Consider the following 20,436-nt stretch of genomic DNA (forward strand, 5'->3'; position numbering starts at 1 on the left):
ATTCAATAGTAACTGCTTTTTAATAGTGTACGAATCTCTAGCGTGCTTAACAGACGTGAGACATGCAGCTCATTTTCGTTACATGTTTCAGATCGCTGAGGTTCAAGATGAGGGGCGCCATGAGCTCCTCGTGCACGCTACTCCTGCTGCTGGTGCTGCCGCTGTCGGAGGGAGCACCGGCGGCGCCAGGCCTCTGCAGTCCCGGCTGCCTCTGTTACCGCCTGCCCGAGGGCGGACGAGCCGCCAACTGCTCCCGCTTCGAGACTGCCCGCGGGAAGCACACCGAGCTGCCCACTGACCTGCGTTCGCTCCGCGTCCTTCCCAACGCTCCGGGACTGGCATCTTTCCTTGAGGAACGCCTCGCGCATCACGCTCGCCACCTCGAAGAACTGTACCTCACTGATAATGAGGTAGTCGGGCCGCGGCTGCGGTCGTTACGTGTACTACACAAGCTGCGTGTGCTGGACTTGTCTTTCTGCGAGTTGTCGAACACCGACCAGATAGCTTCTCTGGTGAAGCGTAGCGACAGTTTGGAGACGCTACGTCTGAGTGGCAACCCGCTGACTTCACTGCCAGTGCTCGTGTCGGACACGCTGAGGGATCTGGACGTGTCCGACTGCGAAATCGCCAGCGTGCGAGCGGACACCTTCACCGGCCTGAAACGCCTACGTCGCCTCACCCTCGCGCGCAACCGTCTCACGAACTTGGCGGCGGATCTTCCACACTCCTTGAAGCTCCTTGACCTCAGCGGCAATAGTCTGACCCACTTGTCTCCCAAGCTTGTGGCGACGTTACACAGGGTGGACGTGTCGGGCAACCCGCTACATTGTACGTGTGCTTTGCTGCGGCTGCGCGAGCAACGCACGGGCGAACACGTGGCGGTTGGTGCAGGAGCTGCTTGCACTGGTCCCGAGCAGCTGCGAGGGTTGTCTCTGTCTGGAGCGCGTCGCCTCTGCGAAAGTCGCGTAGGCTCGACGACGGGGACTAGGCAGCGGCGCCAAGCAGATCCGTTGGACGTCCTGGAAGGATCTGGTGGTGGCGAGGGCGACGGAATCGGCGAGGACGAGGAGCTGGATGAGGAGACTGGAGACGACTTCGTCGACGACGACTATGACGAAGAAATTGGTGGTAGTACCGGAACGGGGGGAGCAGACGATGCATCGGGCACCTCTCAGCTTGGCCCGCAGAACGTTGGTGTCGAGAGCGCCCTTAGCTCCAGCTCAGCACCACCCGTCCCTGCGTCGAATGAGGACACCACTCGTTCCCTAGAAGACGATATCTATGAGCCCACGATACCGCCACCAGTCCCGGCGGCTGTGGACGCCGACGCTAGCGCCCAGCTTCCAAGCGAGACACCGCCAGAATCGGGCCCTCCAGCGGCGGAAACGGTGGAAGGAAATCGTGCCGAATCCGCTCCGGACGAGACGGGCGATGTCGACGGCATCAGCGAGGTACCTGAACATAAAGAAGAGTCGGAACCTGTTGCGGCTGGTTTTGTCCCCGACCCTGAGGGCGAGAGTGGCGTAAAAGAGGAGGAGGCTAATACAGATGCTGAAGACATCTTTAATGAAGTGATGAAAAATGAAGATGAAGCAGTGGACGAGGACGAGGACTACGACTATGACGAGGAGACAGAATCAACTACAGATGAAGTCAGTGTCCCTCACCATGTACCACTCGATAATGGAAAGGAAGGTGAACAAGAAACCGCTCAACATTCTAATGAAACTCACTCTTCATCTCCCGAAACTGTAGACAAAAAGGAAACTTTGGATTCTTCTCCACTGTCACCTGAAGAAGAATCTGATAAAGACTATGAAGAAGGTGGGGAGGAAATTGAAGAAAAAGCTAATGAAGTGGAAAATACTGATGACGTGAAGGCCGTTCACGCTAAAGTAGCCACTGAGGAATCGACTGAAACAACGCCTGCGCCAGTAGATACAGTACACACAAATATGACGTCAGAGGCTGTCGTACCAGCTCATGACGTGGAACCAAACCTCGACAATGAAGAAGATGAGTCAGACATAAAAGTTATAGGTGAAGCTGAAGGTTCTGGAGAGGGTGATAGTGATGACAGTTTGCCACTGGGCCCAATTACTGGTTTTATAGATACTAATGGACATGACGGGGCAACTACGACAGAAGAGCCGGATGAAAGAACGTTACTGATAGATGAAGAAGACGAAGAAGAAACAGACGAAGGTGATTCGCCTCTAGTCCCTCCCGGTGCTGATGACGAGAACATGATTGCATCTACCGAAGACAGTACTGTAACTGAATCCGACAGTAAATTTGGCGTTCTGGTGAATGATACAGAGAGAGGAAGTAGCGTTAGTCCACAGGACGATGGCGAAGAAGAGGGCTCTGGTATGCTGTTCCCCTTCGGAGGAGTCGACTGGGATGTAGAGAAGACCAATGAAACTGATGAAGCTGAAGTTACCTCGCTAGGACCAACAGAAATACACGAAGATGGACTGATAGTTAACCGCATTATTCCACTAGAATCTGGGAGACAGATGTCGTCCTCCTCAGAGTCTCCACTGACTACGACCACCACCGAGAAGCCAGTAGGCCACGGCGGGATCTTACGTTTAGACCTGCCTAAGGAAGAAGATGTGACAACATCAGAGGCTCCTATACACACAGTACCGCCTTTCAATGTTGAAGCTGAAGGAGTGTCTTCTTCAACAGCGCCCCAAGGTGAGGTAGAGGAGCGCATAGCTACAGCCCCTCCGGTACCTGCCGTCGAAGCAGTGCCATCGGAAGAACCTACTCTCCCTCCAGAAGAACCTGATGTACCTCTGGAAGAACCTGCTCTACCTGCAGCAGAGACGTCACCTCCCCCGCCACCAGTGCTCACATCCGAAGTTCCAGTGGAGCCGGGTGCCCCGGAGTGGGCTGACAAGGAACCAACGCCTGGTCCGGAACCAGACGACATTGATCAGGATGAGATATCAGAGGTAGAAACGGTGATGCCTACAGACGACACATCGTCCAATGACACGGCCCGCGTCATCGTTGCCGGCAGTGAGAAGCCACCAGAAGAGACTCCGCTCAACTCGGCGGGGTCGTACGTTGTTCTGGGTATCATCATGGCGCTGGTCGTTTTCCTCCTTGGCTACGCCGTCATGCGCAGCCGGCGAGGTCGGCAGCGGGCGGCCGCCAAAGCCAACGGAAAGGACGCGGAGGCGGCGGGTGGTCAGCAAGAGGGTCGTGAGCTCAAGGAAATCAGCAAGCCGCTGCTGGGCACCCCGGCAGCAGTGCCTGCGGCCAACGGGAAGGGGGAGCACCTGCAGCCGCTCGTCACCAAGCCGACCGATAATCCCGACCTCAAAGACGCAAGTATCAAGACCATTTCAGTCAATGCTCACATATCACGCCACGAGTTGTAACAGATTGTAAACATGTTAGCTGGCACCGCCGCTACAGTATGAACTGCTAACGTTGGCTCACATATCACTTAACACTTAGACGGTTGAAGCTTCGCAACTCGTGATGGGCATGCGCAACAATGCACTTCCCTCCTTCTGTGCCCATCGCCCCTCTGAAAGCGGCTGGCAGCTATAGTTCAGTGTACAGTACTATACTAGTTTCGACAGACAAGTCGATAACCCATAAGTATTGCTTGGCCAATGGACGCCTCAAAGCATCCTAAGAGTCAATATTTAATTGCGCTTTCTACTAAAGGTTGGGTTGGGTTGTTTTGAGGTAGGAGACCACACAGCGAGGGCACCGGCCTCATCGGATTAGGGAATGATGGGGAAGGAAGTCGGCTGTGCCCTTTCAAAGGAACCATGCGATCCCGGAATTTGCGTGGAGCGATTTAGGGAGATCACGGAAAACGTAAATCAGGATGGCTGGAAGCGGGATTGAACTGTCGATTGAACCGTCGTCCTCCCGAATGCGAGTCCAGTGCGTTAACCACTGCGCCACCTTGCTCGGTCTACTAACGACTCCTCTTGTAGGGGCCTCAATTAAATGTTGACTCTTACCATGCTTTGACACAATCAATGCTCAAGATAATTATATTTACGATAATATGATTAAAACTATATTGAATACCGTCAAACGGGACACAGGACAGCCATCCACTGAACACCATACCATAACAAACTAAATAACAGGCACTCTCTTGGTGCCTCTAATTTCCAGGGTTCCTTTCATACGCAATTCCTCTTCAAATCCCTTTTGGTCAGAGTTGAAAACAAATTCCTTACTGAACGATGGGATAGGTTCGTTTATATAATTTACAAATTATCGCGCTGATTCCGCAGTTTGTTGTGTGTATCTTACGTCTTCCAATTCTGTGGCACTGTTTGAAGTTATGCAACCATCTACTGCTTCGCTTGAAATCATTGTAATCTAAGTCGCGCGAAATTTGATGTACATAACGTAGCAGGTCATTATCATCCACATCCTGTAAATTCTATCGAGAATCCTTGAAAAGCGCAAACACCAGGTTTCGTAATCTAAGTCGCGCGAAATTTGATGTACATAACGTAGCAGGTCATTATCATCCACATCCTGTAAATTCTATCGAGCATCCTTGAAAAGCGCAAACACCAGGTTTCGTAATTAGTGCGCCTTATCCTCGCTTGAAAAACCATAGTTTTTCGCTGTCATATTGATGCATTGTTATTCGAAATCTGTTCATTTTTTTTTTTTACTATCCTGCGGATGATCTTCCATGTACGTTATTATGTTTAGTATCTGTTCGCTGGACGATGATTGATCTTTTACAAAGCGTCGCTAGAGACGAGATTTGTGGCTCCCTGTCGGACAAGGATGACGAACTACATGGTTCGACACTTGTTCAATGTCATTCTCACTTGTTAAGCATGTTGCGTCATCATTGTGTTCCTCATGCACATTGTCCACTCAGTCGAGCGTATACAACACCACTGTCTCATCTTGCAGAAATGCTAATGTTTCATCTGCCGGTTCTTTATCGCTCTGCGATATTCCTTGGTTTCCTTTCTGACGAAATGTCAGCTTTGGCAACTGTTGTAGATATAAAGCAATGTTTACTTTGTTTATCGTTGCCATTGCTCTGCTTTGTATCAAAACCACTAGCACTGTTGTGAGTTAGGCTACTCGTGAGCAGTTCAAGTACACTATTCCTTGTTAGTGAATAGAACATTCTTCCTTGCAAAGACCAAAAATGCAACAGTAGTTATCCAAATTCGTTCACATTTTATTAACAGATACTACAAACATTACATTTTAACGGAAATCAGTATACTATAGTTGGAGTCACGAACGATGGCATTTGTGTTTTTAGTCTCGTTCTGCCTACCTACGTCACACATTCTCCGACAGCCAATGAGTATTCAGTAGTGTTATGAGCGCTCTGCTGTGATGACATATCCAGTGCGAGCAGTGAAGGTGATCGTAGCGGGTTATATAGTAAATTTTTAATCCATTAGTTGCGAGTTGTTATGGCTAATGCTGGTGGTGGCAAGCGGCAAATTCTACACAAGTAAGTGAGAGACAATTTGCAGTATATATGCTTCAAGTGCAAAGCACGTGTATGTGGGTCCTGCAACTGCCGCTCAGTAACCGGTAACAATGCAGTCCCTGTCTATTTTTCAACCTGCACGAATCACCATTGTTCGTGGATCGGTGTATAGAACCATCCTCCCCAATCAAAACTTGGAGGTCTGCATTAAGAACAACAAAATATGAAAAAGGATGCGAACAAAAACATCGTAGAGTATGAGTACTAACAATGCATGCAAATCAAGCAGTTCGCGCACGGATTCGTAATCAGAAACAAAGACAAGCAAAGAATACCATGCGCATGCGATAAAACCAGTTTGTTTCACATCAAACGTGGAACAAGAATGGAATCATTTACTCCACCCAGTATTATGAATGCGAACAAAAATTAAGCAGAATACTAGCAACTGAAACACTCCAGTACAAGGACATCGTAATAAGAAACACTGTACTATGAAACCAGCTTTCGTGCACGTCATGTCAGATGATTTTCAGGTTTTGACAAATGCTGAAGAGCAGTTATTTTCACCTGATACTGGCCGCAATGTCAGGATTGCAATATTGGATATTATAAATAAATAATTTTGCAGTCAAAAGGTATGACCGCAGTGTCATTTACAAAATTTTACGTGACTATGAACTGCAGCTACGAGAAGTTAATATTGGTTTTTGATTTAGATTTCTCGAATATTACTAAGCAAGGTAATAAATACGTTTCCAGGTACACTCTTCACCACCAGACTAACCGTGTAAAGCATAAATGAAAAATATTATCACCCGAGTCGTATTTCGCAAAGCAAGAATATGGATATCCGGACTATATTTTCTCGTATACCAGGCCACTAGGTGCGCTACTGTCTTCTGTTTCTGTATCGTAACGAGGGCCTAGCACTTCTCATAATTTGGTGTTTTGTGGGGCACGTGCACTTTCATAGAATCTGGAGATATAGAATTTATTGCCAAATTCTCTTGCATTTCTAGCAATTACTGACTGGGATCCTATTATATCGTTGATTACCGTTAATGGGAAGTACTGCGGTTTTTTCTGCTTCTCCACTTGAAGTATTAATTTGACAGTAGTGCCTGATCGTATTCTGTTGCTGTCCAACAGGATTTTCTCCATCGTTCTGATTTTGCTTCCTGTTTAACATTTTTAATTTTTGTGACAGTATAGCTTTATCGGTATATGGATTAAAATATTTCATGCGAATAACTTGTTGAATAGCCACGCATTAAGTCATGATGAGAATGTAAAGTTAATTTCAGATTGTTTCATCAAAACGATGGAAGTCATAGTCATGCTACCAACACAGATATATGTTCATAGAAAACATGTTTATCATTTTGATATTAAAATCACTGAGTGGGTACTTATCCATCGTTTACGGTACAAAAATTTTAGTGTAATGATTGTAAAATATACTTCTTTGAGCTCTATAAGTTCTCAAACTCACGAAATCTGATACCAATACAGCAAAACTGGAAATTTTAGAACTTTGCCCTCTGCCGGATAAATTTCTCTGGATGCCCATGGTTTAACCATTTGATAATGATCTGTGGCCATAAACTAATTGCGGCAAATAAATTAATTTCCAGAGCATCTGCAGCTGGTTACACTTTCGTTCAACATTCTTTAACTAGAAAAACAGAAACATTGTGACTGACAACAGGGAAGAGAAGATGTTGATCTGCTGGGATTGTGACCACAGAGGAGGCAGGTGGATACACTTTCTCCAAGACATCAATACCATGTTAAAGACAAGAGCACATAAAATCATTCCACACTTCCTGTAGGGATTGGGTTCATACAACAATTTGACCATGCTAAGTGGTTCCCAAACACACTAGATCACAGTGTTTTTGAACACGTGTTGTTACTTGATAATCTCAAGTCCACAATTCAACAATTACGACAGCTTTAAACATAGTGTGCTAGGTCTCTACACCACCATTGCCAGTAGCTTACTTCATCACTACCACATCAAGATGGAGCACTATGAAATGAGTACCTACACACAGCTGTGCTCTTAATTCACTGATCTCAGTGCCTTATGTGAGATTTAGTTCTGCATTCAAGACTTATTAAAAATATATTGCAAAGAAGTGTGACACATCTAATAAGCAGGAAAACTTTTCTCCTTCTGGAATGTCCTCCTTTGTAATGCAGAATAATTTTGTTAGGTCAGGTTAAACACTGAAATCTAACCTATAGCATAGTGCTCTATCAGAAACATGTGCATCAAATGCAAAGTCTGCCCCAGAACATACTTCTGTACTGTCCATGTGGTGTGAAATAGTTCCCCAATCACATTTGTGGCATTCTGTGCATGGAACAGACTAATATAATCGTATCTATTTCAAATCACAAAGTTCATACTCTATAGAATAAAGAGACTTGGCTGAACAGTTAAACTGGGGAAACTTATCATACACTTGTGAGTAAGCGACAATTAACGAAATACGCAATCATATGCATTGTTTTCATATTTATCAGCAGCTGTATGTTTTTTTCTAACTCTCCATGACTGTGATTATTGTAATGTTATTTTTTCCCCCGAACAGGATGACGGAGATGAGACAGTTGCTGAGAAACCACTCCTGGAACCGAAAACTCACATCTATGAGACACTGAACGGAGGTGAGAAGGAGCGCATACCAGTGCATCCTCCTTCACCTAAGAAGAGTCCCGCAGCAGCCTCTGACACAGTTCCAGCAGACGATGACGCCAAAGACCACATGCCACCAGTGCCCGAGAAGCGGCGGGTGCTCTCCAGGCTTCCAGAGACAGCAGTGGACGGCCCACCTAACATGTACTCCGCCGATGGGCTGCCTGGTGAGGTTGTGGCACAGCCACAACAGCAGCAACCAACTGCCAATGGCGCTGCCACATCACCTGTCAATGGGCTATCCTCATTTGCTCCACCTGTGTCGCCCAGTTCTGGCCGCGTCAAAGTGGTGGCACGTGAGGACCCCGACTCGGTGCCCAAGAAGCCGGTGTTTGTGGTGAATCAAGGCCCTAGTACAGCCAGCGGTGTCGTATAGCAGCCTCGATCCTCCAGACGACCACCTTCTGGTGGCCGGACTGCCTCCACATCGAGACACCGTCGACATCATCTTGTGCCACCTTCTGTCTCATAGCACCAACAGGAGCTGCTGATGGATGCTACGACAGGACTTGTGTGATCCCTTTGTGTTGGGATTGCAACGTCTCACAGATGATTTCCCTTGCCACCTAACTTGCTGCCTCAGTGAATGAGGGACATCATGTGACTAAAATTTCTGTGAATATTCCAGTTCAGTGGTTCAGAGTAGACATCTGTGCAGAGTCTCGTGTGTTACCGGAACTAGGGTTCTCATTGTTTCTCATTCTTCTTCCCAAGAACTTTTCTTGATTTCAGTTGTTTTCTACTCTGTAAATTGAATTGGGGCTAAAATTATTATTTGACCCTAAAAGATTCAAGACAGTAACTCTTCACCATATCAAAAACTGCTGCAGGAAATTAATTTCATTTCTGCATCATATGTATTGGTATATTCCTCTTTTGCAGTAAACTCGTTTATAACAGAAAGTTGCCCTGCATCAGTTAATTAATTATTGATGTTCTCAGTATTTTTAGTTTTTGACATATGACTTGAATGTTTGGTTTATGAATACTATTACTGCTGCTGGATCACTCACCTGTATGGTACATATGTTTGGCTGACAAGACACAAAAATCTGTAAGTTAGACAATGAAGTCTTTTGATAGCCATCCTTTCTCTATTTATATTCATACAGGTCTCCTATAAAGTACTCTCAACTATATAGTTGAGAAACTGCCTAGTGAATATAACAAAATGAGAAAAAAAATGGGGCCTATTTTTCTATAAAAATTATGAAAAGAACTTTGGACCAATTGTATTCTAAATTGTATGTAGGTACTGTAGTGTTCATAATGAATGCTAGAACGATAAGTTTCAGACTGATGATAATAATTACCAGACATTGAAAAAGTGCATAATTTATTTATTGTTTTATAAAGAAGGGAAATGAAGCTGGTCACTTAAACAGTGAGACATGATTGACTGAAAGATTGCCACAACAGAACATTTTCATAATAACAGAATGACTAGACCATTTGTGATCCAAGTCATCGGCATTTATTGAAATATCACAAACTAAGACTTATTTGCTGATTAATCTTCCGGCAAAGATACACATGCTGCGATATATCATGTGACACAACAAAGAAATGATAAATGTTTATTCAAAATTTGTGTATATAGCATTAAGATGTGATAAATATGTTTCAGAATGCAGTGTTTTCTGGACACTTGACCAACAAAAGAGTGCCAGTATGTTAACACGGCATTAAACAGTGAAACTGTTTTCTATTAATGCCCTGTACTGCTATAATATGTACATTAGCAATGTTTTTATTTTCTATTCAGGTACAATACTGACATGTGGATGGAAAAATCTGGAGAAATCAGTTTTTTTTCTGTTCATTCCATGTTAAAAGTGAAATTAAGTCCCAGTGTTACAAATTAAATTTACCTTCAGTTGAGACGATAGGAAGTGTCTTATAAATTTTGTTTTGTAAAAATTCAGCACAAAACACTTAGTTAAAGGTAATGTTCCTTTTATTGACTGTTAGTTTTATAAAAAACTATTCAACTGAAGACTTTCATTGTAATTAGTCTTATAATGAGGCATTACAATTGCTTTTCTAAATATTTTTTGCTGAAGTCGTGTGAACTGGTAAAAACATGAAAACAGAGTGAATGTGCAACATAAGAGAGAATGTTCTGGTCTTGTGCTGTGGACAGCTGTTGCCCAGTGAGACTGCTTATGTAGTTCCATAGAATATTCTGGGTCTGTGAATAGCTTGTAAATTAAAGAGGTATATGTATATGTATTTTCCATTGTGATTTGTTTATACAGAAAAGTAATTTTAAATAAAATATATGTTTCTAATTTATAATTTGTTTGTGTGTGTGTGTTTTATTAATTCTCTTATTTTTATTTCTGTAAGAAATTTGATGAAAACTGTGCATTACAGAGTTGTAATGATACAGTATGTCAGATACATGAGTACTGTCCTGAAATCAAAGCCAACCCAGTTTCTTTTCAAAGTTATAATCAAATTTCTAAAACTATGACATTGCATGTCGTCAGCAAAAAACATCAACAGTCTTTCAAAGAAGTATCTCTTTTCAGTATGCTGTCCGTCTTTTCTATTTCTGTCCATGTCCGCCTCCATAGCATAGCGGTAGCGTTTCCGCCTACCATGCAAGGAGTCTGAGTTTGATTTCTGGCAGGGGACTAGGTGTTGCATGTCCATCATCATTGACCTCCAAGTCGCCAAAGTGGCATCAGCTAAAAAGGACTTAATACGGCAGCTGAACTCCCCCACATGGGGCTTCCCGGCCAACAGTGCCATATGATCATTTTTCATTTTCATCTCTGTCCATCATGAAATCTTGTCAGTATTCTTATGGTGATGACTGACAAATTATAAATGTAGACAAGATATATCATTTCCACATAATCTACACAAGGAAAAATTTTTAACACCTACTTGGTCCACAAGAGGAATCAGAATTGAAATCTGTACTTCTTTGTGAATATAGTGAAGATACGTGTTCATTAGAAGCAGCAAGGCAGTAAATGGAAGAGGCCTTACCTCCCCTTCTGAAATTAGGAAGATAATAAACTCCCTCAAGAATAAAAGGTCATACGGAATTGATGGCATTTCCAGCAGGATAATAAAAGCTCCTTCCCAAGAGATAAGTGGGATTCTTGGTAATATCTTTCTGAAGCAGGGTATTTTCCCTGATAGACTGAAGTATGCCATTGTTAAACCACTGCATAAAAAAGGGGATACGTCTGATGTCAACAACTACCACCCACTCTCTCGTCTGACTGCCTTATCCAAAATTCTTGAAAAAGTAATGTATTGTACAGCAGCTTCACACCTTTGTAAAAATAAAGTTTTAACAAAATCTCAGTTTGGCTTCCAGAAAGGTGTTTCAATGGAGAATGCTATATATACTTTCACTAATGAAATATTAAATGGGATTTTTTGTGATCTCTCAAACGCTTTTGATTGTGTAAATCATGGAATACTTCTAAATAATCTCAAGTACTGTGGTATGAATGGGACAGCACTCAAATGGTTTAAATCATACCTAATTGGAAGAGTGCAGAAAGTTGAAATAAGCAGTTCACATAATATGCAAAAAATTGGTGATTTCTCAAACAGGGGAACAATCAAGAATGGGGTGCCGCAAGGTTCGGTCTTGGGTCCTCTGCTGTTCTTAATATATATTAATGAATTGCCATTCTTGAAGATGCAAAGCTGGTACTTTTTGCCAATGATACAAGTATAGCTATCACACCCAACAGACAAGAATTAACTGATGAAATTGTAACGATGTATTTCACAAAATCATTAAGTGGTTCTCTGCAAATGGGCTCTCATTAAACTTTGACAAAACACAGTATATACAGTTCCACACAGTAAATGGAATGACACCACTAATAAATATAGACTTCAATCATAAATCGGTAGCTAAGGTTGAATATTCAAAATTTCTAGGTGTATGCATTGATGAGGGGTTGAATTGGAAAAAACACACTGAAGATCTGCTGAAACGTTTGAGTTCAGCTATTTATGATATTAAGGTCATTGAAAATTTTGGCGATATACATCTCAGTAAATTAGCTTACCACACCTATTTTCATTCTCTGCTTTCATATGGCATGATATTCTGGGGTAACTCATCACTGAGTAAAAGAGTGTTCCTTGCACAAAAGCGTGTAATCAGAATAATTGCTGGAGCTCATCCAAGATCATCCTGCAGACACTTATTTAAAGAGCTAGGGATCTTCACTGTAGCCCCCCAATATACATATTCACTTACGAAATTTGTTATTAACAATCCGAACGAATTCAAAAGTAATAGCAGTGTACATGGCTACAACACTAGGAGAAAGAATGATCTTCACTACTCAAGGTTAAATCTAACATCATCAGATGTAAACAAAACAAAATTCACACACCTTCACAGAAGCACAAAAAAAAACACACACACACACACACACACACACACACACACACACACACACACACATGACCACTGTCAACTCTGGGTGCCAGTGCCTGACTGCTATTCTGTCTGGGATGAGCAGTGAACTTTGTTGAGGTGGGCAACGGGAGTGTAGATGATCTGTGGGGTGGAGAGTGGGAGGAATAGAAGGCAGGGGTGGGGCAAGATGCTAGTTTATTTTTATTTATTTATTTATTGTTCCGTGGGACCAAATTAAGGAGAAGTCTCCATGGTCATGGAATGAGTCAATACATGAAATTATAACACAATATTAGAAACAGATAAAATGAAATATAAAGAAAACATATTCAGGTGACAAGTCGTAAGTTTAAATGAAGAAAATCAAGAATGTAACACTGGAATTTGCTTAATTTTTTAGCTCTTCCAGGAGCTCCTCGACAGAATAGGAGTGAGCCATGACGAAACTCTTCAGTTTAGACTTAAAAGTGTTTTGGTTACTGCTAAGATTTTTGAGTTCTTGTGGTAGCTTATTGAAAATGGATACAGCAGAATACTGCACTCCTTTCTGCACAAGAGTCAAGGAAGTGCATTCTACATGCAGATTTGATTTCTGCCTTGTATTAACTGAGTGAAAGCTGCTAACTCTTGGGAATAGGCTAATATTGCTAACAACAAACGACATTAAAGAAAATATATACTGTGAGGGCAATGTCAGAATTCCCAGATTTTTGAATAGGGGTCGACAAGACGTTCTCGAACTTACACCACATATAGCTCGAACAGCCCGTTTTTGAGCCAAAAATACCCTTTTCGAATCAGAAGAATTACCCCAAAAAATAATACCATACGACATAAGCGTATGAAAATATGCGAAGTAGACTACTTTTCGTGTTGAAGTGTCACTTATTTCAGATACTGTTCTAATGGTAAATAAAGCAGCATTTAGCTTCTGAACAAGATCCTGGACATGGGCTTTCCACAACAGCTTACTATCTATCCAAACGCCTAGGAACTTGAACTGTTCTGTCTCGCTTATAATATGCCTATTCTGTCTGATCAAAATATCGGTTCTTGTTGAATTGTGAGTTAGAAACTGTAAAAACTGAGTCTTACTGTGATTTAGCATCAAATTATTTTCCACAAGCCACGAACTTATTTCATGAACTACATTATTTGTTACTGTTTCAATATTACACACAAGATCCTTCACTACCAAGGTGGTGTCATCAGCAAACAGAAATATTTTTGAATCACCTGTAATAATAGAAGGCATATCATTTACATAAATAAGGAACAGCAGTGGCCCCAGCACCGACCCTTGGGGAACGCCCCACTCAACAGTGCCCCATTGGGACTGAACATCATTACCACTCTCAATATTGCGGAGAATTACCCTCTGCTTTCTGTTCTTACAGTAGGAGGCGAACCAATTGTAAGCTACTCCCCTTACTCCATAATGTTCCAACTTCTGCAGTAATATTTTGTGGTCAACACAGTCAAAAGCCTTCGTTAAATCAAAGAAAACACCTAACGTTCGCAACCTTTTATTTAATCCGTCCAAAACCTCACAGAGAAAAGAGACTATAGCATTTTCAGTTGTTAAGCCATTTCTAAAACCAAACTGTACATTTGACAGCAAATTATGTGAATTTAAATGCTGCAGTAACCTTGTATATACAACCCTCTCGATAACTTTAGCAAACACCGATGGCATAGAAATAGGTCTATAATTGTCAACATTATCCCTGTCTCCCTTTTTATAAATTGGCTTCACTAACGAGTACTTTAATCGGTCAGGAAACCGACCACTCCTAAAGGAAAAGTTACACATATGGCTAAGTACTGAGCTAACATACGTGGAACAATACTTCAGTATTCTGCTAGATACCCCGTCATATCCATGAGAGTTCTTGGTCTTTAGTGATTTAATTATTAACTCAATCTCCCTCTTGTCAGCATCATGGAGGAGCATTTCAGGTAACAGTCTCGGAACACTTTTTTCTAAGAGCGCTATATGATTCCCTGTTGGGACTAGGTTTCTATTTAGTTCACCTGCTATATTCAGAAAGTGATTATTAAGTACTGTATATATATGCGACTTATCAGTAACACGGACATCCCCACTACGCACTGATTCTATATTCTCGACCTGTCTCTGCAGACCAGCCACTTCCTTTACGACTGACCATATGGTTTTAATTTTATCCTGAGACTTAGCTATTCTATCTGCATACCACATACTTTTTGCCTTCCTAATAACTTTTTTAAGCACCTTACAATACTGTTTGTAATGGGCTGCTGCATTTAGATTTTGACTGTTTCTAACGTTTTGATATAATTGCCACTTTGTTCTACAAGATATTCTTATCCCTTTAGTCAGCCACCCAGGCTGCCTGTTTGTGCTAGTACCCTGTTTTGAATGTTCGAATGGAAAGCAACTTTCAAAGAGCACGAGAAAAGTCTTGAGGAAAGCATTATATTTATTGTCTACTGTATCAGCGCTATAAACATCTTGCCACTCTTGTTCCTTTATAAGGTTTACAAAGGTCTCTACAGCAACTGGATCAGCTTTCCTGAACAGCTGATGACTATATTTAACACGTGTTGCAGCACAAAAATCTTTTAAAGTTAAAATTTGTGCATCATGATCTGAAAGGCCATTCATCTTTTTGCTAACAGAATGCCCTTCTAGTAATGAGGAATGAACAAAAATGTTGTCTATGGTTGTTATACTGTTCCCTTGCACTCTCGTTGGAAAGAATACGGTTTGCATAAGATTATATGAATTAAAGAGGTCTACCAGCATCCTCTTCCTTGCACAATCACTTATACAATTAATATTGAAGTCACCACATATAACTAACTTTTTGTATTTCCTATAAAGTGAACCAAGAACCTCCTCTAGCTTTAACAAAAATGTTGTGAAATTGGAGTCTGGGGATCTATAAATAACAACAGTTAGAAGTTTAGCTCCGTTAAATTTAACCACACCTGCACAACTTTCAAACACCTTTTCAGTGCAGTACTTTGAAACATCAATTGACTCAAATGGGATGCCGTTTTTCACATACATGGCTACTCCCCCACACCGCAAAGAGCTCCTCGAAAAGCTGCCAGCCAACCTGTATCCTGGTAAAGGAAGCCTCTGAATTATCTGCTGCCTATGAGAGTGTGCAGGGACTGAATAGTGGGCTGCTTGGTGCAGCATTAGGAGGCCATACTGGAGGGGAGTGGGGTGGGGGTGGGGGGAGAAAAGGGAAGAGGAGAGAAGTACGGGGACTGTGTAGGTGCACTGGCAGCAGTACAGAAATCGTGTAGGGCTCAAATGGGAACAGAAGAGGTGATAGGATGGTGGAAGACAAAGGGGTTATGGAAATAAAGGGTAGGTTGCAGTGAGATTTGCCACCAGTACAATTCATAAAAGCTGGTGGAAGAATACAGATGGCACAGGTTTGGAGCAGTTACTTAAGTCAAGCACAAAGTGCTGGTTGGTGTGCTCAGCAACTGGGCGATCTGTCTCTTGGCACAAAGTTTGGCAATACCATTAATGTGAATAGACAGTTTTATTAATTGTTATGCTTGTGGGATAGCTCACAGTAATTGCCACTAACAAGGGAAGCTCCCCATGATGCACTGGCTACTCAGGTTCACCCGATGTTGCATATCTTGAGCTTGGACTGTTCACTGTTTCCATTTTGCCTCTTTTTTCACATTTCAGTACATCTTCTTCCTGTTTTCATGCGTGTTCAGTTTTTGATGGTCTACCCACTGGGTCATTTTACCACTACATTTGAGAGGGGTGTGATGGAGAGTTTCCACTGTAAATAGGTAGACCACTCAGCTGTTTTCACAGGTGGTCCTGCCTTCAATGGGGTAGGAGATGTTTATGACAGGACAGTTTCAGTTAGGGTGGGGATGTATGGGACTTCTAAGTTTGTTGCATTGGCATGAACCATGGAGCAAGGGGTTTGTAACAGGGTTGGAATACGGATGGATAAGAATATTAAATATATATTTTAGGGCACAATTTGAGGTCTTCAAAATATTGACACAGAATGCGGTTCAGGGGTGGTATTGAGTCACGGGAGGGTTGTTCCTTTGTAGCCAGATAGTAGGTATGTGGAGATGGCAGGTGACTGGGGACGCAAGGTACAGAAGAAGGTAATTTTGGTCTGTGACTGCCTCAGGAAGGCCCTTGGTATATTTGAGAGGGGCTGCTCGTCACTACAGAAGCAACAGCCATGGGTGGCTAGGCTGTATTTCAGGGACTTCTTCATATGGAATGGTGGCAGCTGTTGAAGTGGAGGTATTGCTGGTGGTTGGTAGGTCTAATATGGGCAGAGGTACTGCTGTAGCCATCCTTGAGGTGGATGTCATTACTGAGGGAGATGGCTTCTTGGTGGTAGACCGATGGTGAATGGGGAAAATAGTTCATACTACAGAGGAATGTGGATAGGGTGTCCTCATCCTTGGTCCTGATCGTGATGATATCATCAATGAATCTGAGCCAGGTGAGGAGTTTGAAACTATGGGTGGTTGAAAAGGATTCCTCTGAATGGGCCACGAATAGGTTAACATAGGCTGGTGTGGTCGATCATAACACTGCAACAGATCAACAAAGTGTGTGTTGGTGCCATGAGTGAGGGAAGCTATCTTGTCCAGGTCACCACCTATATCATATACCCCATCCCTGTCCAAACTGTTTCCCACCCTACCCACTATCACTACATGGTCCTCTTTTGTAAAGTCCTTACATAAAGGCCCCAAGTCCTTTATCACATGACTTAGCAATGCATTTGGCTTGAAGATACTGGTGGCCTGGTACGCTGCCCCTAAAAGTTCCTGTAACTGAGGGCCTACACCTCGCCCGTGGCTACTACCTAGCAGTAGCACTTATTTTTTCCTAACACTTTATACATTCTAATGTTTCTTGGCATCAGTTGAAGTGTGCTGCAGATTTCCTGCTCCTTGTTCTACCTGAGGCTCTTCTCCAATTAACTCTGGCAGTGGTAAATACCTGTTTTTGGTGACGATGATAAAACTGTCAGATCGAGTTCTCTTTCTTACTATCCTCCTACCAGCTGCCAGTTCCCAACCACCCTCCTCCCCCCCTATCTCCCCTGATCCTTATCAGTTTCTTCCTTGCTTCCTCCAACTGAGCCTGAAGGGCACAGATTTTCCTTTCCTGTTCCCCAATCAAAATTTTCCTACTGCATACTCTGCAGTTCCAGGAGAGAGCCTCTTCTGTTCTCCCAATATTCTCCCCACTGCATCCGTCTCAGTGAAAATATTTCCTACAAGACTGGCAACAAATCTCTCTACTCACTACTCTATAACAGCTCCCATATTTCTCTCACATGGTCAGTTTTGAAAGAATAATTAAGTTTAGAAAATGTTTTAAATTTGTCAAGGATGCAAGATTGGCTGTATGTGTACAAAAAAAGACACAAAGGTCTTATGTGCAGTTTTTGTTGTATTTCTACTGATTTAGAGATACAATGACAGAAGAATGAATTAGTAATTACTCTGCTTTTAGAGGATTTACATTATCAAGCATGTTTAGCCAGGTTTTTATACGTTTATAACCCAGAAGATTTAGGCCTAGATCACATCGATCTAACTAGTAAACAACACAAAATGTGTTAAATAATATTTAGAAACGTTTAATTACATTTTTATGGTGACAATAGACACTGATGAAACTAGTAGCTAGTGATGAGGCAACATTCCATTTAAATGGAAAGGTGAACTGTCATAATGGGAGTGTATGGGGTGCAGAACAACCACAGAAAGCTGTACAACATGAGGGGGACTTTCCAAAATTTAATATGTTTTGTGCTGTTTCACAGGGAAAGGTTTATGATCCATTTTTCTTTCTTGAGAACACTGTTACAGGAAGCACATATCTCAATATGCTTGAGAACTTCCTTTTCCCACAGTTGGAGGCTTTTGGATGACTTCATTTACCAACAGGAATGGCATGTGGAAGTGCGGGAATTTTTAAATCAATGGATTACTTAACAATGGCTTAGTCGTACTGGACCAAATGATTCAGCCTTACACTTCTGGCCTCCAAAGTCACCAGTTCTGACTGTAGGTGATTATTTCTTGTGGGGGTTTATAAAAGACTCTGTTTATGTGCCTCCATTACCAACAACAGTGAATCAACTGACACATCGCCTATCAGCGCATATGGAAGCTGTAACTCGAGACACGCTCACTCCAGTGTGGGAGTAATTTTAATACTGCAATTTACATACGCTGTGCGTCTCAAGGGGGGCATATTGAACACCTTTGAAAAGATATGAAAAAAAAAACACTTTTTTGAGTTTCCCGTACATCAAAAAACAAAATTCATTGTATATATTTATTAGTTTAAGAAATACAAACGTGCCTAATTGGATGGTTCTTTATCATACACCCTGTATTTTTGCATTTGAAGGAGAAGGTCTGTGATTGAAATTTTGTGGAAAGATCCTGGCACAATGAAAAACACCTTTGTTTTAATGATGCCATGCTAATTTGTGTATCATATCCATGACACTCTCTCTCTTGTTTCATGAGAACACAGAATGAGTTGTCTTTCTTGGAATTACTTTGATGTCTTCCATCAGTCCTACTTGGTAAGTATCCCATGCTGCTCAGCCAGATTAGATTAGATTAGTACTTGTTCCACAGATCATGAATACGACACTTCGTAATGATGTGGAACGTGTCATGTTAATAAAACGTGTCTTACAAGATATTACACTACACAATATATTACACGACACTTAATATTTAATTTTTTTTTTTTTTTTTTGTGGGGGGGATTACCCACTTACTATATCCAAAAATTCATCTAATGAGTGGAAGGAGTTGCCTTTAAGAAATTCTTTTAATTTCCTTTTAAATGCTATATGACTCCACAGAAGAATTGCAAGCACAGTGTAGGCAGTCTCTTCAGCCTTTTGCATTCAGAGTGTTCTGCTAATAAAACATAGTCTTTGGAATTGACAGTCTTTCAGATTTTTGCGATATATTGTGTGACTGAAACTGAATACTGTAGATTCCTTTTAGTATGCATGTATATGATCTCTCACTTTTTTTTGTTCAGAGTCAGATACCACTTTTTGCGCCATGCAGATATGTTGGCTAAACCATTTTGCAATTGATTTTGGTTTTTTGATGACTTTACTGGATAGTAAATGACAGCATCATCTTGCAGTCAATTGAGGGCTTCTCAGATTGACTCCTAAATTGTTTATTTAGATTAGGAACAGTCAGAGATGCTATAACACTTGCTTGGGGAACGCAAGATAACACTTCTGCTTTTATTTGATGACTTACCATCAGTGACTACAAACTATGGCCTATCTGACAGGAAATCATGAATTGCAACATTGCATAAACTGAGACTATATGCCATGGGCAACAATTTGATTAGATACTACATGTGAGGAACAGCACCCAGAATTGTTCTGGAAAGCTAAAAATATGGAATCAATTTGAGACCCTATGTCGATAGCTTTCATTACTTTGTGTGAATAAAGAGCTATTTGTGTTTTACAAAAATGACATTTTTTTGAGTCTGTACTGACTATCTATCATTAATCTTTCTCTTTGAGATAATTCACTATGTTCGAACACATTACATATTTCAAAATTGTATTGCAAATTGATGTCATCGATCTTCATCTGTAATTCAATGCATAACTTCAGTTTCCTTTCTTATGTATTGGTGTGAACTGTGCAAGTTTTACAATGTGGTCTAGTAGACTTGCCTGTATTAAGTGATTTAAGTCACCTTGCTATAGCGAAGGTATCTACTTCTAAGTTAATCATGTTGCCAACTGTTATTTATTCAAATTCTGGAATATTTATTATATCTTCTTTGGTGTA

The 20,436-nt window shown here is 41.9% G+C and overlaps 1 protein-coding gene across 2 annotated transcripts in view; it reads left to right on the top strand.

The window, feature by feature from the left end:
• The window catches only part of LOC126416381 (uncharacterized), a 404,335-nt gene extending 393,869 nt beyond the window's left edge, over positions 1–10,466 (top strand). For both annotated transcript variants that reach the window (XM_050084065.1, XM_050084074.1), the window contains exons 3-4: positions 92–3,341; positions 8,065–10,466. In XM_050084065.1, the coding sequence (XP_049940022.1) occupies positions 108–3,341; positions 8,065–8,544 (3,714 nt within the window). In that variant the 5' untranslated portion in view covers positions 92–107 and the 3' untranslated portion in view covers positions 8,545–10,466. The remainder of the gene's footprint in view (positions 1–91; positions 3,342–8,064) is intronic.
• Positions 10,467–20,436: the final 9,970 nt, after the last annotated feature.

This window comes from Schistocerca serialis, chromosome 1 (assembly GCF_023864345.2).
Source record: "Schistocerca serialis cubense isolate TAMUIC-IGC-003099 chromosome 1, iqSchSeri2.2, whole genome shotgun sequence".
NCBI classification, from domain to species: domain Eukaryota; kingdom Metazoa; phylum Arthropoda; class Insecta; order Orthoptera; family Acrididae; genus Schistocerca; species Schistocerca serialis.